The sequence below is a fragment of the Ruditapes philippinarum genome, unplaced genomic scaffold, assembly GCF_026571515.1.
Source record: "Ruditapes philippinarum isolate M1 unplaced genomic scaffold, ASM2657151v2 ctg244_1_1_1_1, whole genome shotgun sequence".
Taxonomy (NCBI): domain Eukaryota; kingdom Metazoa; phylum Mollusca; class Bivalvia; order Venerida; family Veneridae; genus Ruditapes; species Ruditapes philippinarum.
In genome coordinates, this window is record NW_026852350.1 from 316,712 (window position 1) to 340,821 (window position 24,110).

A 24,110-nucleotide genomic window follows, 5' to 3' on the forward strand; every position below is an offset into this window, starting at 1 on the left:
TTATGTTATTAGCTAAAAACAATAGAGTCAATGAAATGTGTAGATTCTTTTTAAAATAAATGGAACATGTGAGAAAAATACATTTTGAGCTTTTTAATAGATGCAAATTCGTAATTCACTTCACTAACATTTAAAAATCCGTATTGATTTGCTACTTTGAAAAACAGATCACTTTTTTTATTTTTTGTAGTAGATTATTATTCCCGCTTATGCCGTACCTACATATTTTACATTTCAGAGTGCAAACCACACCTCTGTCTCCTCCCTAATATAATGCATTATTAAAATTAGTTAGACTGGTTAGACGACTGATTAGGTAATTTCTATTTAGTTAGTACACATTAACCAACGTTAGGCTAAGCAGAAATTTGAGAAAATACTGCAGTGTGATTGATCAAAAAATAATGCTGATCATTAATCCCATTAATTTTAGTACCAAAAAACGTTTATCAAGATACAGTTACAATTGATGCGGTAATTGGTAATTTGTGTGATGGAAAAATTGTCATTTATTCTCATTATAGCTAAAACAGCTGAAAAACGGAATACGAGTTCATGATGAAAAGATAAGTAGGTTGATAATGGACCTTTGTAATTCCCCCACTAAATCAACCTGAATGACTGATATTCAAAAAGATACCAGGCTGCGTATTTTCACTGTTATTGCTTATGAAATACATGTATTCAGGGGTCATTAATGAGTTATTATCCGGAAAGTACATCACGTGAAAGAAAGAAAGCTTTCCAATTATTTAAACAAAGTGACAACAAGAATAACGTAATACTTGAATTTCCTGCTGGTAGCTGATTGATATATATGATTTATAATAAGTATAGAATATCATTGAGATACTGAATTTTCAATAAATTCACAGATTCACGTGAAACATTGAAAACTTAAAATCAGGTGTTATTCTAAATAGATACTCATTAGCATTTTTCTCTATAATCGCTACCTTTTTTCTGCCATGATGATATGTTTTTAATGTTGTTGTTGTTGTTATTGCTGTTGTAGCTGCTGTTGCTGCTGCTGCTGCTGCTGCTGCTGTTGTTGTTGATATGATGATGATGATGATGATGATGATGTCACATTGCCCTTCGTTTACAATCCATTTCATGAAAATGTTTTCTGGCAATCCTTTATTTCTGTATTTAACAAAATCATGTATTCTAGTATCTTATCTTGTTCAAATGATATCAAAACTTGGACAAAACAGAACAACGAAATTCGTCTTCAACTGCATGTAACGAGCAACAATTACAAAATATTTGGAATGATGGCATATTTTAATCTGCCGATTTCTAATTTAAATCTTAAAAACTAGTAAAATTTTATATATGTCTATAAGAAATGTCAAAATATCTAATTAAATAATGACTTTGTTATATTTTAATATTTCATGTGACAAATCAGCATTAATTAAATCTAAATGCTTGAACAATGATGTGTTAAGGAAACCCAACTAGCTTTATTGTTCAAAAGTAATATCATGCTCTAAGTTTAATCGTGTCAAGTATTCCAGACAATTTCATTCGTTGAAAGTTTGTTTGAGGTGGTATGATTTAATGTGAAATTGTGACCTTCAACTGAGTAGGTTATTAGCATAATGCGCATTAAAAGCTTTCACTAAAATTTGCGTAGGTTAAGTGGCAGCCAGTAACCACTTAACATATGTCATTGACATTTGATAAGCTGTTATTTTGTGCGCACTAAGCGAAAAGGGTTTTCTAGAATTTCATTGAAAAATTGATTCCAATTAAATGTTTAATGCTAGAATGATAGAAGTGTAATTTACAGCTATTGTAAATGCGCTCGTAATAAAATTTGAATTTAAATAAGCTCATCTTATTTTTCGTAACGGGATAAACATTTTGTTTTTGTTTTTTTGCATCATTTTTTAATTTTAGTGTGGAATGCGAAGTCGGTGGTACTTTTCAGGTGTCTGACATGCACGATAGTCTTCTTACACCAATAAAACTGTAAAGTCGTCATAATTATGACCATTACAAAGTTTGTGGGACTTAATCCCCCTCCCGAAAAAATAAATAGATAAATAAAATATTTAAATGTGTATTACATGAAATTGTATAGAAGGATCACAATAAGTTTGCAGTATTAATACAGAATTCAAGTAAGTTGTTCGAAGATGGGTGTCTTGTTCGTATCATATTTATAAAACAGCGAATACTTCACTTTTCCAGCCAAGGAAAATAAAAATGTAAGAATCATTTTATGTGTAATTGTATAAAGTACACAATGTATAAAAAAGATATACTTAAGCTTTCAGTGCCTAACTATGAGTTCACTAACCCATTCTGTTAATACTTATAAATACATCTCTTTTACAATTTATCTCAATTGCTCCCAGGCAAAAGGTTCATTTGCACTCAAAGAAGATTTTAAAACTTAAGGATCTTAAAAGAAAGTAAAAAATATGTAACCACTGCCATTACGTTCAAAAAAACAAGAGCCATGTCAACATGGCCATCCCCCGCCGAATGTGTTTGCTCATTGGAAGAATGTATATGTAGTAGAGCGGAATAATTCCATTTTAAGAGGTCTTTTGGTAATGAAAACTGATGGCTATAATGATTACAGATTTGAAACCTATGTGAATACTGATGACTGAAAATAACAAAGGGCAATTACTGAAAAATAATGCAGGGTAGGTTATCATTCTTGTGTGCTGCATCCCTCCTCAGTAAAATCTATCCACCTATGAAGTTTCAAGTTGATACTCAAATACTTTTTGAGAAAAAAATTGAATTGAAAAAATTGAGTATGAAAAAGAACAAAGGGCAATAACTCAAAAATTATAAAAGGTAGAGTTATCATTATTTGTGCAGTGCACACCTCCTGAGTGAGATCTATGCACCTATGAAGTTTTCATTTTGATATCTCAAAGGCTTTTTGAGTTATGCTCTGGACAAAAATTAATTTTGAAAAATAACAAAGGGCAATAACTCAAAAATAATGCAGGGTAGAGTTATCATTCTTAAGCACTGCACTCCTCCTCAATGAGATCCATCCACCTTTGAAGTTTCAAGTTGATACCTCAAATACTTTTTGAGATAAGCTCTGGACAAAATAACATAAAAAAAAACAAAGGGCAATAATTCAAAAATTGTATAGGGAAGAGTTATCATTCTTGCACACAACATTCCTCCTCAATAAGATCTATCCACCTATGACATTTCATGTTGATATCTCAAACTTTTTGAGTTATGCTCCACTCAGGTGAAAAATTAGGTATGAAAAATAACAAAGGGCAATAACTCAAAAATTATGAAAGGTAGAGTTATCATTCTTGTGCACTGCACACCTCCTGAGTGAGATCTATGCACCTATGAAGTTTCATGTTAATATCTCATAAGCTTTTGGAGTTATGCTCTGGACAAAAATCAATTTTGAAAAATAACAAAGGGCAATAACTCAAAAATCATGCAAGGTAGAGTTATCATTCTTGTACACTGCACTCCTCCTCAATGAGGTCTATCCACCTATGAAGTTTCAAGTTGATACCTCAAATACTTTTAGAGATATGCTCCGGACAAAAATGTCGGACGGAAGGACGGACGGACGGACGGAAGGACGGAAGGTCGGACGGACGGACGGAGACTATTTCTATATCCTCCGCCGAAATTTTTCGGCGGGGGATAATAAGCTTCCGAAACGGTGAATATTCTTCAATAAATGACACATCTAATCTTTTATTAGCTGTAAACTTATAGTTATTCATGGATTGGCTTGCACATAAAGGTGGATGATTATCGAAAACATTACAAATTTATATATAATCACATAGACATATCTGTTTGACGAATTTGTCCTGTGTTGCATCTTAAACTATTCATTGTAAATAAATGTTGTTGTTTTCGGACAAAATGCAAGAATTATATAACCTATAGAAACACGTCTTATCTGATAATTCTATGTCTGTGCAATGGGCTAATTGCAGTCCACGGTTTTAAGCATCATATTTTATAATGAAACGCATTATGTAAATATTCTTTGTGTGGATCAAGAATATGTAATAAGGTTTAAATTACCCTGAAATTCAGTATTAAATGCAGGTCTTTTAAAAGAATATCATTCTGTTAGCACTTTTAATCTTTAATTTCATAGAATATTCTCAGTGCACACGATGCTATGCTGTATTTATTAGATGTATACGTTACATATAAAGACCTGCAGGAAGTACATACATGCATCTAATCACTACGAAGTACTATCACAAGTATTTAAGAGCAATGTACAAAAAGTAATAAATGTCTCTGTTGAAGAACTTTCAATCAATTGGATCAGTTTAAATAAACGCAAAATTATAGAAACTGTTGATAAAAAAAACTGTCTTTAAAGGTTCTCAAGGTAATGTATTTCTTATGTGTAATAATTTTAGAATCAAACTTCTAAATAATGATATCTTAAAACTGACTTTCAGAGCATGTCTGTCTTAGTTTGTCTTAATTATAACATTCAGGCCTTAGAGATATAAAATGTATTTAGCTGAAACGAAGGTCTTATTTCTTCATTTCAAAACTATTACTCCTGTATCTAGATAATTTTGAAAATAAATGGAGTAAGTAAATCTATGTTATTTTTCGTAATGATTATTTGACGACTTACCTCACAATTGTTACATACATTTCTCATAATTAAATGTATATATAATGGTTATATTAATCAGTTGTTATCAGCAATAGAGGTCACATTCTGATGGTTAAAAGTATTTCAACTAAACAGGCAGAGAGACATAATGGTAAATATATGTTTGCCACATCTCTTTAAATTGGTATAAGACTAATGTAGGTAAAAGAAATTGTCACATTATCAAGTGACTTTCATATACAGTTTTATAAATATTCCACTGAAAAAGAAAACTTTCCCCGTTCAACTATGTCATTGTCTTGAGGTTACTGCTTACATTTTTTGCAAGTACATCCTTTCGGAAGATACTTCAATTTGAAAACAATGTCCAATAGTTTCGTATATATATACAACATTAATTAAGGACATAAGGTTTGTATATTATGAAATAAGCTTCAAAATCGTTAAACCATTTGGGTTGACACTTGCATAAAAGAATCAAAAGAAATACCAATATGAATTACCTTAACGGAGCCCGCAACAACACCTGTCAACAAACATTGCTTTTAAGAAATAAGTCACATATCGTAAAGCAATTAAACTAATAAATACGACTAAAAATATTGAATAACTGGGTAACATAAAAACTGAACATTGGTATTTTCCACAATGAAAACAACTAAATCAGTGAAATAAAAATGATAGATATCAAATGATTAAAAAACAATGTTTTTTACCATTATTGCTATTGAAATATATGGATCAAAGGTCTTTTTAATCAGGATTTTTATCCCAAGGATCACGTTAAACGTTGTCAGTGAGAAAGCCTTCTAATTGAAAACAATGAAAATATGAATAATGTAATGGAGTAATATATATAATTTGTATTGCAAGAATCAAATGATATAGAGATACTTATTACACAATGAAACTATCAAATTACAAATTCATACGAACATAGTACTTTTTTCATTTTTTATTTAAACCGAAACATCATTTAAACTGGGGTACTAGGAAATATGTCTGTATTCATTATCAATTCTGTTTTATCTTTTCATCATTCCTCGAGAAAAAAGGATTGCAATACATTATTTCAGTTCTTGAAATTAAAACGTTTTACATCTGAATTTAAATTTGTATACAGCAAATCAGCGAAATTAATGAACATAATTTCCTTTCTCTACAATTTCAAAACTTTGTTTAAAATCTGTTTTCGGTGTCGCCAATAATATTGCATGTTCTAAGGAAATCTATATTTCAATGAATGTCTTAAAGTATACCATCCACTGCATCAGGGCTACATTAACTTGTGCTTTAGATGATGACGCCATGTTTAGGGCGAGACATATTATTCATTCGACAGAGGGCACACAAACAAAATATAAAGAGACTGATATGATACAGTGAGACAAATGTCGGAAGGGCGCTGACAGCTTAACCAAAAATATAAAAACAGAGATCAACAAGGAAGGGTGATATTCAATAAGTGCATCCCTAAACACAACCCATTAACACAGGACCACCGGCAATGAGCCAAACAAGACAAAAGCAAGTTGAAAGAGTTCCAATGACGAATTTAACAGAAGTGTTTTACTGAAAATTATTTGCCTAAAGAAAGAAGCGAAACTGCAATTCTCACAACTAGGTACAAGGTTTGTAGCTAATTTATACCCCACTTTTTTCTATAAGTTCAGTCAATAGATAATTAAATAATGCACTATATATTGTGCATTTAAACAGTCAATTTCAGAATAGAGTAGATTACATACAATAAGACTATTCAATCATTGCTAGCATACGTCTGCAAACTATCCTAGCAACTTATGTGATTTAAGTTTATACATAAATGTACACAAAGTGAAAAATTTTCCAGATTAAAAGGATTTAATAAAGAGTTTCAAGCCTTAATTTTGTAACAACTTCTTGAAGATACCTTTCGCACGATAAAACAATTATACTGCACTGGACCACCTAGGTTTAATGACGAAATGTCTGCGGTCACTCTGTAATAATTTTATCAGAAACAACTTATTATATTTATGATTAGATTATATTTGTCATTATGATTAAAAACAAGTACTTTGGGGTCTCGAAGTTTAAATTGTATTTTGATTAGCTGTCTTTTTGTCTAAACTTTTTATTGCAAATTGTTATACTTTCTGCCAGACCACTTTTAGTATTTTTGAACAATGATTATTATTACCTCCAACAAACGCATTGTTATAATTAAACAACAACCCTTTGCAGGACTCCGACCCCCCCCCCCCCCCCCAGTTAGTGACGACAGGTCAGTCAATCATCCCTGGTACTTGGGATGAATTGACCTTGACAATCAATAATTCCTTTACTTGAGATGATCTGACCTTGACAACCAATCATCCCTGGTACTTAAGATGAACTGACCTTGACAACCAATCATCCCCGGTACTTAAGATGAACTGACCTTGACAACCAATCATCCCCGGTACTTAAGATGAACTGACCTTGACAACCAATCATCTTCGGTACTTAACTAAAAAAATATAAATGTTACAAAACAACAATTTTTCACCAAAATTAGGTAAAAGACCACATGTTAACATGGAAAAACTAGATTTTGCGTGATTCCAAAGTTTTTCATCATTTCTTGTTAACTAAAAAAATTATAATTGTTACAAAACAACAATTTTTCACCAAAATTAGGTAAAAGACAACATGTTAACATGGAAAAACTAGATTTTGCGTGATTCCAAAGTTCTTCATCATTTTTTGTTAATCCTTTACCTCATATATACGCGAAACAACGCACTTTCGACCCCCCCCCCCTTTTTTTTAGGCCTGAAATAGTGAATAAATGTCCTATTTGGGCCCCAAACACATGTTTTCGTTTGAGAAATGTTGCTAAAAAATGAGCACTTTTTCGGCGCCGCCACCCATCCAAAAGATACATCAGGGGGTTGCCAGAAGGGGGATGTGCCCCCTTCTGTTTCGGGGGTTTGAGGGGGGCGGAGTCCCCCACATCGCCAAGAACATTTTGGACTTGTGAGAGGCTTAAAATGACCCCAGGTCGATCATAAGATAACGTGTAACCAACGCTGAAAAGCCTTTGACTCTATCTCAATCCCTTGAGAAGTTGCAGCACTTTGAAATAAATTTTGATGGGAAAAATCGAGGCAAAATAGTGATTTTTGGCAATTTTGAGATGTCCCCTCATTGCCATGGTAACAGGAAATTTAAGACTGAGCATGTCGTTACAAAGGCAATGGTCCAGTCAACATTTGTGCCAAGTTTGATTAGTATTGAAGCATTTTTCATAGTTTCAAAGCAGTTTGAACTTGTAAGAGGAGGCTTTTCAGTGAAAATGGCCAGTTTTCACAATATGCTCATGGGGGAAAGGGTTACGATGAACTGACTTTGACAACCAATCATCCCCGGTACTTAAGATGAACTGACTTTGACAACCAATCATCCCCGGTACTTAAGATGAACTGACTTTGACAACCAATCATCCTCGGTACTTAAGATGAACTGACTTTGACAACCAATCATCCCCGGTACTTAAGATGAACTGACTTTGACAACCAATCATCCCCGGTACTTAAGATGAACTGACTTTGACAACCAATCATCCCCGGTACTTAAGATGAACTGACTTTGACAACCAATCATCCCCGGTACTTAAGATGAACTGACTTTGACAACCAATCATCCCCGGTACTTAAGATGAACTGACTTTGACAACCAATCATCCCCGGTACTTAAGATGAACTGACTTTGACAACCAATCATCCCCGGTACTTAAGATGAACTGACTTTGACAACCAATCATCCCCGGTACTTAAGATGAACTGACTTTGACAACCAATCATCCCCGGTACTTAAGATGAACTGACTTTGACATGTACAACCAATCATCTTCGGTACTTAAGATGAACTGACTCTGACAACCAATCATCCCCGGTACTTAAGACGAACTGACTTTGACATGTACAACCAATCATCTTCGGTACTAAAGATGAATTGACGTTGACGCTATGTGCGCGGCTCGGAAAGGATTTGGTGCATTTAAAAAAGATAGCATTTTATACATTTATTTCAATTACACGTTAAAATTTGAAAAACTCCGGAGAGATGCATCACAGAACAAATTCTTTGGAGCGTGCTTTAACGTTAAACATTCACTGAACATGGGCGGTAACGTGGTGTACTGAGATAAATGCAAACATGACTATAAAACGGAATGTTATAACTTGAAGCACACATTTTCTTAAATATCGCCTTAAAAATATTTGTATCTTTTGAATTTCAAATTTTTGAATCTTATCCTTTCTTATAAAAATATTAATAGATTAATTCAAAAGATCATTAGAATGTGGAGAATTATGTCTCTTTTTAAAGGAAACGATGTTTCTCAGACTAAAATAATATTTTCATATATCATATTAATGCCAGTCATTTGATATTAAAAGCGTTTATACAACTGATGTCGTAATTGGTAATTTGTGTGAGGACAAAATTGTCATTATTCTCATTATAACTAAAACACCTGTAAAACGCAAAACGAGTATATGATGAAAAGATAAGTAGGTTGTTAATGGACCTTTATAATTCACACATTAAATCAACCTTAATGAATCTGATATTTAAAGAGATACCAGAAATGTGTATTTTCACTGTCATTTCAAATGAGATACATGTATTCAGGGGTCATTAAGGATTTATTATCGGAAAGAACATCACATGTAAGTGAGAAAGCTCTCCAATTATTTAGACAAAGTGACAACACAAATAGCATAATACTTGTATGTCATGCGGGTAAAAGATTAATGTATATGATTTATAACAAGTATAGGATGACATGGAGACACTTATTGTTCAATGAAATTAATTATTCACAGATTCACTTGAAACATTTTAAACTTGAAACCAGATGTATTATTCTAAACTTGATGAGAATGATGACCTTTTTTCTTTTTATGGAAATGTCTTCTGAATATCATTATTATTCAAAGTTATTCATTGTAGTAAATTTAACGCACGTGTGGGTTATGTTACGTATGTAATGACAAAGAATTCGATTGAAAAAGGCACAATTATAATTTGCATGCATAACATCATTCAATGGTCAGACAAAATATTTGTAGCTAACAACAGCACAAGTATTATGTATTTTAAGTAAAGGGGTAATAAAATATTAAAACTTACAATGCCTTCAGAAGATATTAAGCTTTGTATTTAAGTAATCTGTTTAAATAACATCTCAACTTGTTAAAACATTAATTTTCTACTGCTATCTATCGAACTTTTACAACATAGAGAAAATGGATTTCGTCTTCTGTTTGATTGTGAGAGCAACAGTTTAAAGAATTTTGAGATTCTTGATTTTTTTAATATCTTCCTGTTTCTATTAAAATACGCAAGTCTTTAACCGATTTATTTCGTATGTTACGAAATCTGCCAATACTTTAAGTGTTCAATTTTCAATGATATGTTGTACTTTTTGAGACTCAAAAAAAGCCTAGTAAGCAATTTTCATCTTTTCGGTTTTTTTTTTTTGGTTTTTTTTACTGTTCTTGAGGAATTTTAAAAAGTTTGCAATATTAATTCAAAATTCGTAAAGTCATATTCGTAATAAATACGAATACGAATTTTTCACTTTTCTCGCACAATGAACATATAGCAGTATGCAATATTTTCTGAGTAATCGTATAAATTGTTAATAAGATATATCGAAGCTTCCAATGTCTGAATCATATCTCAAAAACCCACTAAAAGCTGTAAATACTTCATAGAAATACATCTGTACCTTTACTCGTGAAATTAATTTCAAGGCAAAGGGTGAATTGGCACTTAACCTTTGATCCTTTAAGTAGACTATAAAAAGTAAAGATCTTAAAAGTGTAGAAAAAAATGTTGTAATTATGATATAAGCTGCCGAAATAGTGAATACTCTTTTAAGAGTGTAACACAAATAAATGAGCCGCGTCACGACAAAACCAACATAGTGCGTTTGCGACCAGCATGGATCCAGACCAGCCTGCGCATCCGCGCAGTCTGATCAGGATCCATTGTTCGCTTACCAACTCTTTTACTTAACCTTTGATCCTTTTAAGTAGACTATAAAAAGTAAAGATCTTAAAAGTGTAGAAAAAAATGTTGTAATTATGATATAAGCTGCCGAAATAGTGAATACTCTTTAAAGAGTTTAACACAAATAAATGTTTTATTAGCTGTAAAAGTAGATAACTATCGAAAACTTAAATACATTCATGTGTTTATCCTTTCACAGCAAATAGCTATTTGAATGACGGTTTTTTCCTGCTTAGCATTTAAAACTGTTCTTCGTCAATGAGTGTTTTTGTCTTTGGTTGTTTGATTTGTTGTTGTTGTTGTTGCTGTTGTTTTTGGGTTATTTTTAATGTTAACATTTACCAGTCTATATCTAAATAATCTTCCTGGATTGTTTCTGTGTTAGTGTCATTAAAGCCTGTGGCAATCATAAGTAAAAACATTATATTTTGTAATGAAATAAATCAGTTGATTTAAAAACTTAAAAATAGATTACTTACATACATTAGCTGAAGCACTTAAAGCAGAAAAAAATGTGAAAAGATAGTAACGAAATATACCCCCAAAAAATGAATTTTTGTGCTATTCTTAGCACGGTTAGAGTTAAAAAACGTTACAACACTTTTCAGTTTTGGTCATTTTTCACAATTAGAATAACTACTCTAGACTGGAAGGAACGAATGGTCTGAAAGTGTGCATAACATTTTATTGGACTAGACCGACATCAAATAGAACATTAATCTCGGAAAATTATTTACAGCCCCGTCATGTAAAATGGAATCATTTTAAGAGCACCTATATCTATAGGTACAATGTCGGCAGGGAAATAAGCGCATTAGAAAATAACCCGTTACTTGCTCATTTATTCCCCTTTTAAATATACTTGCCTGTACTTTGACTTGAAAAGAAGTGCAGAAATAATTTATTTTTAACTGTTTAATATAATTTATAGCATTTTAAAACTTACTCGTAATCGTCTAATAGGTACATTTGTTTGTTTTAAGTAATTTAAAATAAGCGCATTATTAGAAAATAACCTGTTACTTGCTCATTTATTCCCCCTTTTAAATATGCTTGCATGTACTTTGACTAATTAAGAAAAGCAGAAATGGTTCCTTTTTTCATGTTTAATATAATTTATAGCATTTTTAAACTTCCTCATAATCGCCTTATTATTTATGATATTAAATGCTTTCCACAACAGACCAATTCACTTAATGAATCATGTCTTCAAATGGGAATTTAGACCATAACACCAAATTCTAACACCAAATGGCCATTATTTCAATATTTTCTCCAAAGCAGGGGTTTGACCTAATTTCTAAATACTTAACTTGATTACTATCATTCAATTACTTCAAAAGACATGTATGTATGCCAATGATAACCCATATATAAAGACATTTATATGCTATTATATTTGTACATGAACCAGACTGACATTTTGAAACAATCACACTATACACATATACTCGCAAATTTATACACTGATAATTACCTAAATTGAGACTCTTTTCAAAATTGCTAAATACGTAGGAGAATAGAACTTAAAATTGAAATTGTATTTTGTAAATGAATTCAAACTAATACTTCAATAATAGTTATACATTTCTCTGCAATCTAGTATCTCAATTATTGAACATTTAGTGTGGTTATTTCCTAGAGTCAAAGCTTGCAGCATATTTGCTATATAGCCACAGATCTGTGATACAATAGATAATTTATATGAGCCGCGTCATGACAAAACCAACATAATCGGTTTGCGACCAGCATGGATACAGACCATCCTGCGAATCCGCGCAGTCTGATCAGGATCCATGCTGTTCACTTACAAACCCTATAACAAGTGGAGAAACTGATAGCGAACAGCATGGATCCTGATCAGACTGCGCGGATGCGCAGGCTGGTCTGGATCCATGCTGGTCGCAAACGCACTATGTTGGTTTTGTCGTGACGCGGCTCATATGTTGATAATGTTTAGTATCAAACAAAACAACAAACCACAAAATAATTATGTTTGGCTGTTGTTGGCAAGTATGAGATACTAGTACTTGATCTGGTATAGTAGCAGATAATAAATTGCTTTAGAGCAAAATATTTTTATTCCATTATTTAAAATATTTTCAATTCAATTTTAATCATTATATAAATGTTCACGTATGACTTTATCAATATGTTCTTTCAAGTAATGATTTATTAGAATATCCGAATGGTACATTTTCATATTTTTCATTAATATTTGAAATACGTATGGGAAAAGTGCCTTTGTAGACCACTTGAATTGTGTGTATTGCATTTCAAACTTACTTGAATAATTTGGTATAATGCAAAATGAAGGTGGAATAATATATTGAATAAAAATATCTAAAAGCTAACACAGAGTCCGAGAAGTCAAAATTGCCTTTCCTCACAGACTTAATGACAAAGGTCATCTTTATCCTCTTTTACTATTCTAGTCCGATTGATTTATAAAAGAACATTAATTTTCATATGCATTTATTTTGTTTATTGTACTTATTTAAATGTTTCATTGTATAAGTCCACTCTTGAAGGCGGTATAAGAATAAATTAAGACTCCTATCTCAAGCTGTTGGCCTTTGAGTATGTATTTTCAATGCATCACTACACATCTTTTTGTGATGTAAAATGGTATCTTTTTAATCTTTTAGCACATTCTTACATTTAATCAAAGCTTGTAAAGCATTAAAACTGCATGCCTCCAGATGAGATAAGATATTTCAAGAAAATGAAACGTAAGAAAAATTTATTGAGCTTTTAGAATAGTAAAATGATTAAATTTAAAAATAATAATTTCCATGTAATGTGCGATTATTTTGCAGACATATTCACCATATTTTTACAATAATGCATTTAAACGAAATGACGGCGTTTCGGATATACATGTATACACGAAAACCACTCCTAGGGTAGGAAATAATATTGGGACAAAAGGGAGTTAATAACCACATAAAATAAGTAGTTTCGATGTTTTATTTACCTAAACAATCCTAGACATGTTATCACTCCATGCACAAAGTGTTTTGTCGTTTTTTTTTGTTTTAGAATAAATTGTAATAGCATCAACATATGTTTTGTTACATAAAAAAGATACATTGTCTTCTACAAAACTTTCAAAAAATTAAACTAACAGCTTCACGGTCTGTGTTTCACACAAAAAGAAGGTTATTTAATAAATTACTACAATAAATATTAATAAATATATTGCACAATAGTTAATACCGTTAAAAATAATACGACCGTCTCCGAACGAAACGTAAAAATGACGCCCGAACGTTAACTTGTCAAAAGAAAATGGCAATAAATTTAGCTAAAACTCAATTAAAAGCGGTGTAAATAACTTTAAACATTTCATTTATTTTTTTTCTTAAAAATCACAAGATTAAATACAATCAGTCAATATTTACATATATAATATTTTTTCTAAAAGACTAAAACCCAAATAAAAATTGCAATTCAGTTCTTATCAAATATGCTAAAAGTCTGACAGATGTTTTAAACTGCACATCCAAACAACATTTTACAATTCCTTCTACACTCGCTATGTTATTGGCAATTCATGACGTTTTCTGCAAATTTTTGCCTCCTTGTAAGGCTAAATCGTTTACTGCATGCTTTATAAACAAATTTCTCAAATATTTTCTGAAGTTGTTTTCATTTTTCCATCAAAAACTGCATCCGAAACTGAGCAAAAATAGTTTTTCACTCACATGAAATATTGAAAAATTAGTTTATTAACATCTGTTGGAGAAAACATACTTTTCTGCGCGAAAATTTTCATGACACTTAAATTGACCAATTTCTTTTTCATACCTTCGACCATATTCAGAATTATCGTATTGTTTCTACAACATAAAATGGGTTAGGGAATGGAACACAGGTTTCTTGTAAACTGATATTATTTATATCACACAATTAGCCTAGGATAAATAAGGCAAATGTCTTGTTGTCTATGCATGAAGGCTAAATGGAGAGCCGGGAATGTCCTCATCTCCCCATTTGATTTGAAGGGTGTGTTCCCCAGGTTCTTTGCAATTATAAGATACTGTGTAGGATGTGTTGGATGCCTTTTTCACGGTAAGTTCCGCTTCCGGGTTACCAGATGGGGTCATCATACCCACTGTCAACAAGGCGTTACCTGTAAAGATATATCAAATAAATATGAGCCGCGTCACGACAAAACAAACATAATGCGTTTGCGACCAGCATGGATCCAGACCAGCCTGCGCACTCTGATCAGGATCCATGCTGGTCGCTTACAAACCCTATAACAAGTAGAGAAACTGATAGCGAACAGCATGGATCCTGATCAGACTGCGCGGATGCGCAGGCTGGTCTGGATCCATGCTGGTCGCAAACCCATTATGTTGGTTTTGTCGTGACACGGCTCATATCAAATAAATATATATCATCTTTAAAGATATACCTGCATACAAAAAAGTACAATTCATGAATATGATAAACATTCTAATCCTTTTGACTATTTTGGTTACGATATCAAGGTATCTTGAAGGACTTAACGTAGATCCACCTAGCATTCCCTTTTGAATTAACATTTTACATTGGCCGATAATTAACATGTACGATTTTCTCTAGTGGAAGCATGAAATGTCACATGTTTTTTTTTTCTCCCCGCAGTACGAAAAATAAATAACGTAATTAACGACAGTAAGACCAAGATAATAATGGTTAAAACAAACGACAAAGTTTTCAAGTATTCGTGTTTTCAACAGTTCAACCTCCTTTTCATTTTTGCTACGTCTGATCATGGTCTGTACATTCACCATTCAGTCAATACTGACTTTGATTTTTGTTCTCTAAAAATGATTAATGGTTTCGTGCAGTTTAAAAATTTCATTATAAGTCCAATTAAGATATTAAGCATTGTTAGACTTAATAGAGCCATGTAACTACCCTTGGGTTATAGATATTCATTTACCTGCATCCTTTACATCTAATGTCAAGTTCTGGACTCTGTTTAAGAATGCCTTCTTGATACCGGGTCCCCTGGCAACGACCTTGCTTGCATCGCCACGGAATTTCTTTGAAACCTTAGATCCTGGTTTCTTTTCTACTGTCTCGACAACCATGGAAGATTGTTCAAGAATTGGTGATGGTTTTCGTCCAGATCCTGTAAAAACAGTTGGTAATTTAAATGCATATGCATTATAAAATAAAAAGGTTCAAAGTATGGTGATCTCTCTTGAAAAACGAGGATAAAAAAGCTAAAGTTAACTTTATTTCAAATATGTCCTTCTTTCTAATATTATGTAGGCTATGTATTTATACTCATTACATTCATTTTTTTGTATATGCTTTCATTACATATTTTTATACATGCATGTAAAATGATATTTTTTAATCAATATGATGCTCGCATACGATTTAATTATAAACTTATGTTATGTTCTGTTAAAAATTAATATTTCTATTTTACTATAACATATCAAAATGTGTATTAAAAGGAATCGCTGGAATCGCTTATATTTTTAACTCTTGGTACACAAAATTTAAATTGGTATTAATCAATACCATCTTCACAGTATGCATTAATATCTGTACTTTAAGTTTTAATCTGATACTAAGGGATTTACCGAAAAATGGCAAATAATGTGAATTAGCATTGAAGTTTCACAAAAAGCAAAGAAGCGCAAAAGGTTGCTTCTCAGTCGTTTCATTTCATACCTGTGACAACAGCTTGGTATGGACTTCCGGCGATGCCGATATTTCCGTATTTAAGTGTAATGAGATATTTGCCAGCGGCAAACGGTGTGTAGCTAAACTCGTAGCCTTCATCCACCTCTTTGCAGCTGAGTGCCGCCTTGGAAGGTCCATCAATGAAGCAAGCCAAGAAACCAGAGCCGGACCCGGCTGTCCTGACAACAAACTTGGCCTTTTGGTCTGAAAGAAAAAAAAGTTACAGAACTGTTTTAAAAAGGATAAAAGGCAGTTATATGCGCTCATTTAAGACAAAGTTAAGAAGCCACTTCAATTTTTAAATAGATATGCAATATTTTCTCTACACACAATCAGCAATAAATTAAACATCGGCTCAATGAATTTGGAAAGTAATACTGAAAAAGGACAGCAAAGACCTTATTAAATGGCGATCTGAACATTCTTTCCAGCCAATATAAGTGGTAGACATATGCTCGACTAAAACCTCTGCTTTAATAAAATGCAAAAGTAAAATTGAATTAAAAAGTAATTTAAAGCTTGCCATTTCCAATGGTTTGACCAGACAAAGCTTGTCATTTCCAATGATATGACTAGATATAGCTTTTCATTTCCAATGGTTTGACCAGGTAAAGCCTGCCATTTCCAATGATTTGACCAGACAAAGTTTTCCATTTCCAATGGTTTGACTAGACAAAGCTTGCCATTTCTAATGGTTTGGCCAGACAAAGCTTGCCATTTCCAATGGTTTGATTAGATATAGCTTTTCATTCCCAATGGTTCGACCAGATAAAGCCTGCCATTGCCAATGGTTTGACCAGACAAAACTTGCTATTTCTAATGGTTTGACCAGACAAAGCTTGCCATTTCCAATGGTTTGACCCGATAAGGCTTGCCATTTTCAATGGTTTGACTAGATATAGCTTTTCATTGCCAATGGTTTGACTAGATATAGCTTTTAATTTCCAATGGTTTGACCAGATAAAGCCTGCCATTTCAAATTGTTTGACCAGACAAAACGTGCTATTTCCAATAGTTTGACCAGATAAAGCCTGCCATTTCCAATGGTTTGACCCGATAAGCTTGCCATTTCCAATGGTTTGACTAGACAAAGCTTATCATGTCCAATAGTTTGACTAGATATAGCTTTTTATTTCCAATGTTTTGACCAGATAAAGCTTTTTATTTCCAATGGTTTGACCAGATAAAACTTGTCATGTCCAATGGTTTATCCAGATAACTATAACTTACTGCATTTTCCATGTTCAAGACCATCGCCGTGAGCATGGACCATGGCTGGATCTGCAGCGACTGAGCCGACCATGACAGCAAAAGGACTGTCGGGTACATGAGTATCATTAAGCTTCACATCAATATAATGAACTCCATTCTCCTTGGGTACAAATCTGAAATGTTACGGTGACATTTAATGACAAGGAATGGATATGTAACTTATGCATGCGGAATGCTTGTTAGTAGAAAAGTGTATTTTGACTGAAATTCAAATGTGCAGTTGTTGACTATGTGTATTTGTTTGTAAGCTCGTGTATATGAATATAAACAAGTAAAAATATAAGTAATGTCAGATAGATACATACTATAAAATCAGACCATAAATCGAGGTCTACAAGGCACCAAAAATATAATTACTCGTACAATAAAAACAGTCAGAGTTGGTTCACTGTGACCTAATAACTCTTGCAATAATTGCATTTTTCAATCAATTTAGATGGGATCCTGCACATATTTGGCATTTAAACATCTTACTCACGATATATCTTACTAAAATTGTTCAATAATAAAACCTATAATGTAACTTTACTTTTCAGTATTTGATCTATATGTGTTAATGTTTTTGCATACCTGATGGCATAAAGACCAGTGTCCATCTCCTGGATGAAACAATCTTCATGGCCTCCAGATGGCGTGCGGAGATATGAGTGCAGATTACCGGAAGCTCCGTTGAATGATACGGTGAATGTGGCTGGTTTATCAATCTATAATGATAATAATGATGATGATAGTTATGCCGCAATTGGAATTTCAAATATAAACGTTCATATAACTGCTAAAGCCAATTGAGTGTATGTATCTAAATGATTCATGGAGCAGAAATACATAGCATTCTGTATCTGATATAAAATACATTGCAAATCAATATATACTACCACGTGGCTACCTTCGTTAATTTGACATCATTTTATAATCAACTCGCACAATAAATGATAATAATTATTACAATGGCGTTCAAATTTTAAGCTACAAACAAGTTATCGGTAAAAATAAAATTTTGCTATTTTTTATTATAACTCCTATAAATATTTTCATTTGAGCCGCGTCACGACAAAACCAACATAATGGGTTCGCTTACCAACCTTATAACAAGTAATGAAACTGATAGCGAACAGCATGGATCCTGATCAGACTGCGCGGATGCGCAGGCTGGTCTGGATCCATGCTGGTCGCAAACCCACTATGTTGGTTTTGTCGTGACACGGCTCATTTATATTTCATACTAACACTGTCAAAATTTAAACATGTCTTAAAGTATATGACAGTCTTTCATTTCAGTTTTGGTAAAGTTATAAGAGAACACACTTGATTTTTTTAAAACAAAATAAGACTGGAGGGACAACGAAAATTTTAAAATAGATTATGATGGAACATTTTTATTATCAAAGGATTTCTCTGTCGAGTCATAAAATGATAATTACAAAATGAAATGTTGATAATAAACATGCAATGCAATAATAAAATGAGTTGTTCTTAAAGATTATTGCCATTCCACCCATTCTGAAAAAAATACTTTTTAAATTTTGATATATAATGTTTTAACACCATTGTCCAAAGGCCGTAGATTAGTTGAACAATGCTGATAAAGAACAAGTGACTTTAAATAATTGAAATATTTTAACAATATTTTCCGTTGAAATTGAAGATGTTTTAAAATTGAAATAAATTAAAGATTTAAAAAATCACAAGCACAAATATTGGAAAAAGTATATATACAATGTATTGAATTGAAAAAAAAAAATCGCAAATGATAGACATAAATCATAAATGCTAGAAAAATAGTAGTTTTATCTGTTTTCAAATTTTATTTAGAAATAAAAAAGGAAGACTGGTAGGTCTAGATTTGACGAATTAATGGATCAAACGCAAATGAATCATTTCTAGGATAATAAAGTGTGCTTTTCAGATATTTTAGTAAAATTTATGTGCTTCACATAGAAATTCTCACATTCTTACGTAAATATCAACTGAATCAGTACAGCGATGCTTGCTAATATTGTATCAAAGTACAGAAAATACTGGAACCAGTGAAGCTAGAAACTCCATTGATCGTCCTTACGCTTTAAAAAATGTCTTCTCATGAAGTCATATTTCCATTAGATGTTTTGTACTTATTAATTGGATCACATTCTACATACAGTACTTACATCAACAATTAATATACTGAAATGATTAATAAACTGAAATGTAATTTTAAAGTATGTTTGTGAAAATTTGCTGTCGCCTTTAAATGCATCCGCTTACATTTCATTAGTTGAGCATTCAATGGCTTCGCGTGTTAAGATCAGTAACATGTAGATGAAATAAGCCGCGTCACGACAAAACCAACATAATGGGTTTGCGACCAGCTTGGATCCAGACCAGCCTGCGCATCCGCGCAGTCTGATCAGGATCAATGCTGTTCGCTATCAGTTTCTTTACTTGTAATAGAGTTGGAAAGCGAACAGCATGAATCCTGATCAGACTCGCACAGGCTGGTCTGGATCCATGCTGGTCGCAAACGTACTATGATTGTTTTGTCGTGACGCGGCTCAAATAAGAAATTTTTCAGTCTTTGCTTGATTGTAAAGCAATGATTATTAGAAAAGCACACTTCTAAAATCAGGGGACTGGATCAAATGGGATATTTTTACGCTGAAACAACAATGCGAGTTTCAGTAAAGTTAAGTACCGATTGATATATAATATTAAACAGACCTCTAATCTACAACAATCACCCTGTAACAAGATAAAACATACAATAAAACAAACATAACAAAATCAACAATTAAAACATTTTTTAAACAAAACAAGAACAACACAATTATAAATTACATTTACAATTCATGTATATATAGAGAGATAAGAAAGTATATACTAGACGAAACCCACCGAAGGAAAATAGAAATACATATATAATAAAACGCTACAATGAGGCATTCACTGATGAAAAAAGAGTAAAAAAGGACAAACCTAATTAACTATAAACACTACCTGTTCCAAACATGGATGCATATAAGAATGATAATGAATCGATTTAAATCAATATTCAATATGTATATCTCGCACATATCTATAGCATTTATTGAGTGACTTAATCATAACAGCTACAATATTCGAAAACCTTTATTTGGCATATTTTATTTTAAAAGAACTTTCCAAAATATCTAATAAATAGCTATAAAGTCTGCATTATATTGCTAGCATTTATACGATAGCGCAAACGGTTTCACAGCTATGAAGATGTATACGTTAAAATTAACCTGCATTTTGTTATTACCTTCCTAATTAGTTATATAATTGATATATTGTTATCAAAATTTTAATAAATTAAATGAAATTCTTTCAGTGTGTCCATATCTTATACGTGGTATAAAGACACTAAACAATACAGTTGCAAGATGTATTTGAATAAATGACACAATTATAACAGAAAAGGTCATGCTGCAGTAAAGATCTATGCTATAATTAGAATGAAATTAGCAGGTCTACTTACAGACAAGCCTCGGTCTTTGAGGGCGTGGACAGTAACTTGTCTGGCTGAGCCTCCGTCAGGGCTGACGTTCACACGGAACGGGGAGTCGGGGATGTGTTCGTCGTTGAGTTTAATGTGAATTCCGTACATACCTGGACAAATATACGAACCAATGTCAGAAATATGTAGGATAAGTGAGGGGAAATAAACGAATCTATGCCAGAATTATGAATGTGTAAATTAAGGTAGTGTTAAGTAGAGTTATAACTATTACTGTTACCATGTTACAACTAATTTTACATTATTTGTCGATGAATTACTTCCCTTTATCTATTGAAGAATATCAATTTTACACTCAAAACACGAAAGCGTAGTAAAATTCCTTAAAAATTTCTTGTGCAATTGTTTTAGATATGTATATAGGAGCATAGGAAAGTATCAATTTAAAAAACAAAAACGTTTAACAATCTAAAACAAGCATAAATAATCTCACGGTCTAAGTTATTGTATAACATCATTATAATGTTTTCTCAAACACTGCCGTAAAGATGTAAGCGATCCTTAGGTGAACACTCTATGCAGTCCGGCTCAATTTGATTAATATCAGTTCCTAAATAACACTTTGACATTTAGGACACGTAAGTTATTTAGTAAATCCTTAACTTAAGTCGCACCGTATACATTGAATAAAAAAACAGGATATTGGAACATATTATTTGTTAAGTGTCTTAAACATTTCCTTTATCGGAAATTATTTATAACACGTGACAATAAAATAACTTTTAAACTTACCGGGCTTATCAACATTGTAAGCTACTCCAAGGAATCCGTGTGGGCGTTCCTCAACCTTAATTTTGGCGGTGCCTGGACCCTCGATACCAACGCTCAATGTACCAGCACCGGCTTCTCGGGTATATATGTTAAAGTGGTCTGAAATAGATTTTTTTACGTTAACATAATTATCATACTTCTAAATCTTTAAAACTTTGGAACAAAAACATAACACATTCATACTTTAGTGACAATGACTAAACTATACAGAATTGTATAAAAATTATATTAAGTAAGCAAAAATGTATGCTTTTAAAGTTGCAAAAGAAAATTGGTTTTCACTGTTGTGACATTTTCTTTTAAAAAAGCTTACTTTAACCTTAGCACGTTGACAATCATTAAATATTTTCATGTGTTTTATCATATGAGTACAAAAATGTGAAGCTTTAAAATGAATAAACAACTTATTTGAAAAATAAAACAATAAAATTCCACAACATAGATTTATCTATGCCTTTTATCAATGTCACTCCGTTCCAGCCCTTGTTTCATAACAACACTTACTAAATTGTGTGGCCTCTCCCTTTTCTAGACCTGGACCTCCTACTTGTACCTTATGAGATCCTCCAACCTTCAGCTGACCTATGGTGTACTGGAAGGGACTTCCTGTAAAATATATGAAAGGAGTATATTTAGTGCTTTGTCAATCTAAAATCCAACTTGATTATGCTGTTAATACAAATTTTGTGCATATGACTGTAATGATGAAACAAATAGTTAAGAATATACTGTATTTTATGTTAAAGAATAACATTAAAATATTATAGTAAACGAAGCACGTACAGAGTTATTCAAAAAAATAGATTTTTCAATATCTAAAATAGATTTTCGTACCGGATATATGCATCCCCTTGTGTTTAATACTAAGAATATGAATGCCATTAAATTTAGGTGTAAAGTTAATTCTGTAGTGGAAATCATCTTCATCCATGACTTCGCATAATTCTGTCTGGCCATCAGGGTCAGTGATAGACGCTTCCATGTCGAACGGATTGGTGCCTAAAAAGAAACATAAGCGTATGCGTTAACAGGAAGTTTGAGAGTATTCATTGTTTTTGCATTGCATTTTTTTACAAGAAACCAGACAACAGGACCGATATACATTAGACAAAACTTTGACAATCGTAAAGACTATATGAACTAACCAAAATTAATTTGCAAGGCTGCATGTAATGATTTAAGCAATGAAAACGTCTGGCCAATAACGTATTTAATATGGAATAAAGCAATTCAGAAAGAAAGAATTTTAAAATTAAAGAACTGAAAGTTTCGTTAAGAATATATAAGTGGTATTTTAATATCATTTTCTTGTCTTGAGATATTTTTTGAAATCTTAGAAGTTAATTTGTAACATAAATTGAAGGACGCACTTAACAGTCTAAAGGAAAATTGTTTAAAACCTGTTGATATAATGTGAACGGATTCTGGGATCTTCATGAGTGAAAGCAAGTTAGAAGGAATAACTAATTCTTAAGTAGAAACTATGTTTTTCTTGCAGCGTATGAAAGTAAGGTTTTGTAGGGTTATGTTACCAATTATTATATGTTAAGCCATATGCCCACTGATAAAAGACTAAACCCATGTTGAAAATATGCATGAAATCAAAAACCAACAAAAGTATCCTAAAGGAAAATCTACGGTCATTGATATACCAATATATACTGCAGACATCGTCTGCTATTATGTTTTGATACATTTCAGAAAATGCACCTGCTTCTTTCAATTAGATATGACGGATTCGTTCATGTTTGCAGAAGAAAAAAGGTGAATTCATGGCAGCCTTCGATTATTCTTTTTTCTACAGAAAATTCTGATATACATTGATATATAACCAAATACCTATCACATTTGCTGAACCATGATCCTAATTGCATTCAAATTGTCCATACCTATTTACCTCAATGTTGTGAAAAGGTACAAACGGAAATCGTTTTTGGCAATTAAAGTCACCACAAATTACCTGGGATTTTTAGGAGGAATTCGCATTTCGTGTTGGGTTGTACTGCTTCAGCCTGTTCCATTTCGCGGGAAACAGTTTCACGTGTGCGACCAGATGGTTCACCAGCAACATTCAACAAGAACGGGCTTCCTGGAAGAAATTAATCAGCCAAAATATAAAGGATTTTGTCAAAATAATATGGCATCAACTCATGTACAATGAGATTTTGGTTTCTGATACGGAAGAAAAGACCTCTATCCTGT

General features: G+C 32.4%; 1 protein-coding gene across 4 annotated transcripts in view; it reads right to left on the minus strand.

Annotated features, from left to right (window-relative positions):
- Positions 1 to 13,613: 13,613 nt before the first annotated feature.
- The window catches only part of LOC132757815 (filamin-A-like), a 152,523-nt gene continuing 142,026 nt past the window's right edge, over positions 13,614 to 24,110 (minus strand). For all 4 annotated transcript variants that reach the window (XM_060749240.1, XM_060749259.1, XM_060749251.1 and 1 more), the window contains exons 8-17: positions 23,869 to 23,997; positions 22,743 to 22,907; positions 22,413 to 22,514; positions 21,870 to 22,007; positions 21,099 to 21,229; positions 18,194 to 18,327; positions 17,582 to 17,736; positions 16,340 to 16,555; positions 15,594 to 15,785; positions 13,614 to 14,792 (exon numbers count right to left, since the gene is read on the minus strand). In XM_060749240.1, coding sequence (XP_060605223.1) covers positions 14,605 to 14,792; positions 15,594 to 15,785; positions 16,340 to 16,555; positions 17,582 to 17,736; positions 18,194 to 18,327; positions 21,099 to 21,229; positions 21,870 to 22,007; positions 22,413 to 22,514; positions 22,743 to 22,907; positions 23,869 to 23,997 — 1,550 coding nt within the window. In that variant the 3' untranslated portion in view covers positions 13,614 to 14,604. The remainder of the gene's footprint in view (positions 14,793 to 15,593; positions 15,786 to 16,339; positions 16,556 to 17,581; positions 17,737 to 18,193; positions 18,328 to 21,098; positions 21,230 to 21,869; positions 22,008 to 22,412; positions 22,515 to 22,742; positions 22,908 to 23,868; positions 23,998 to 24,110) is intronic.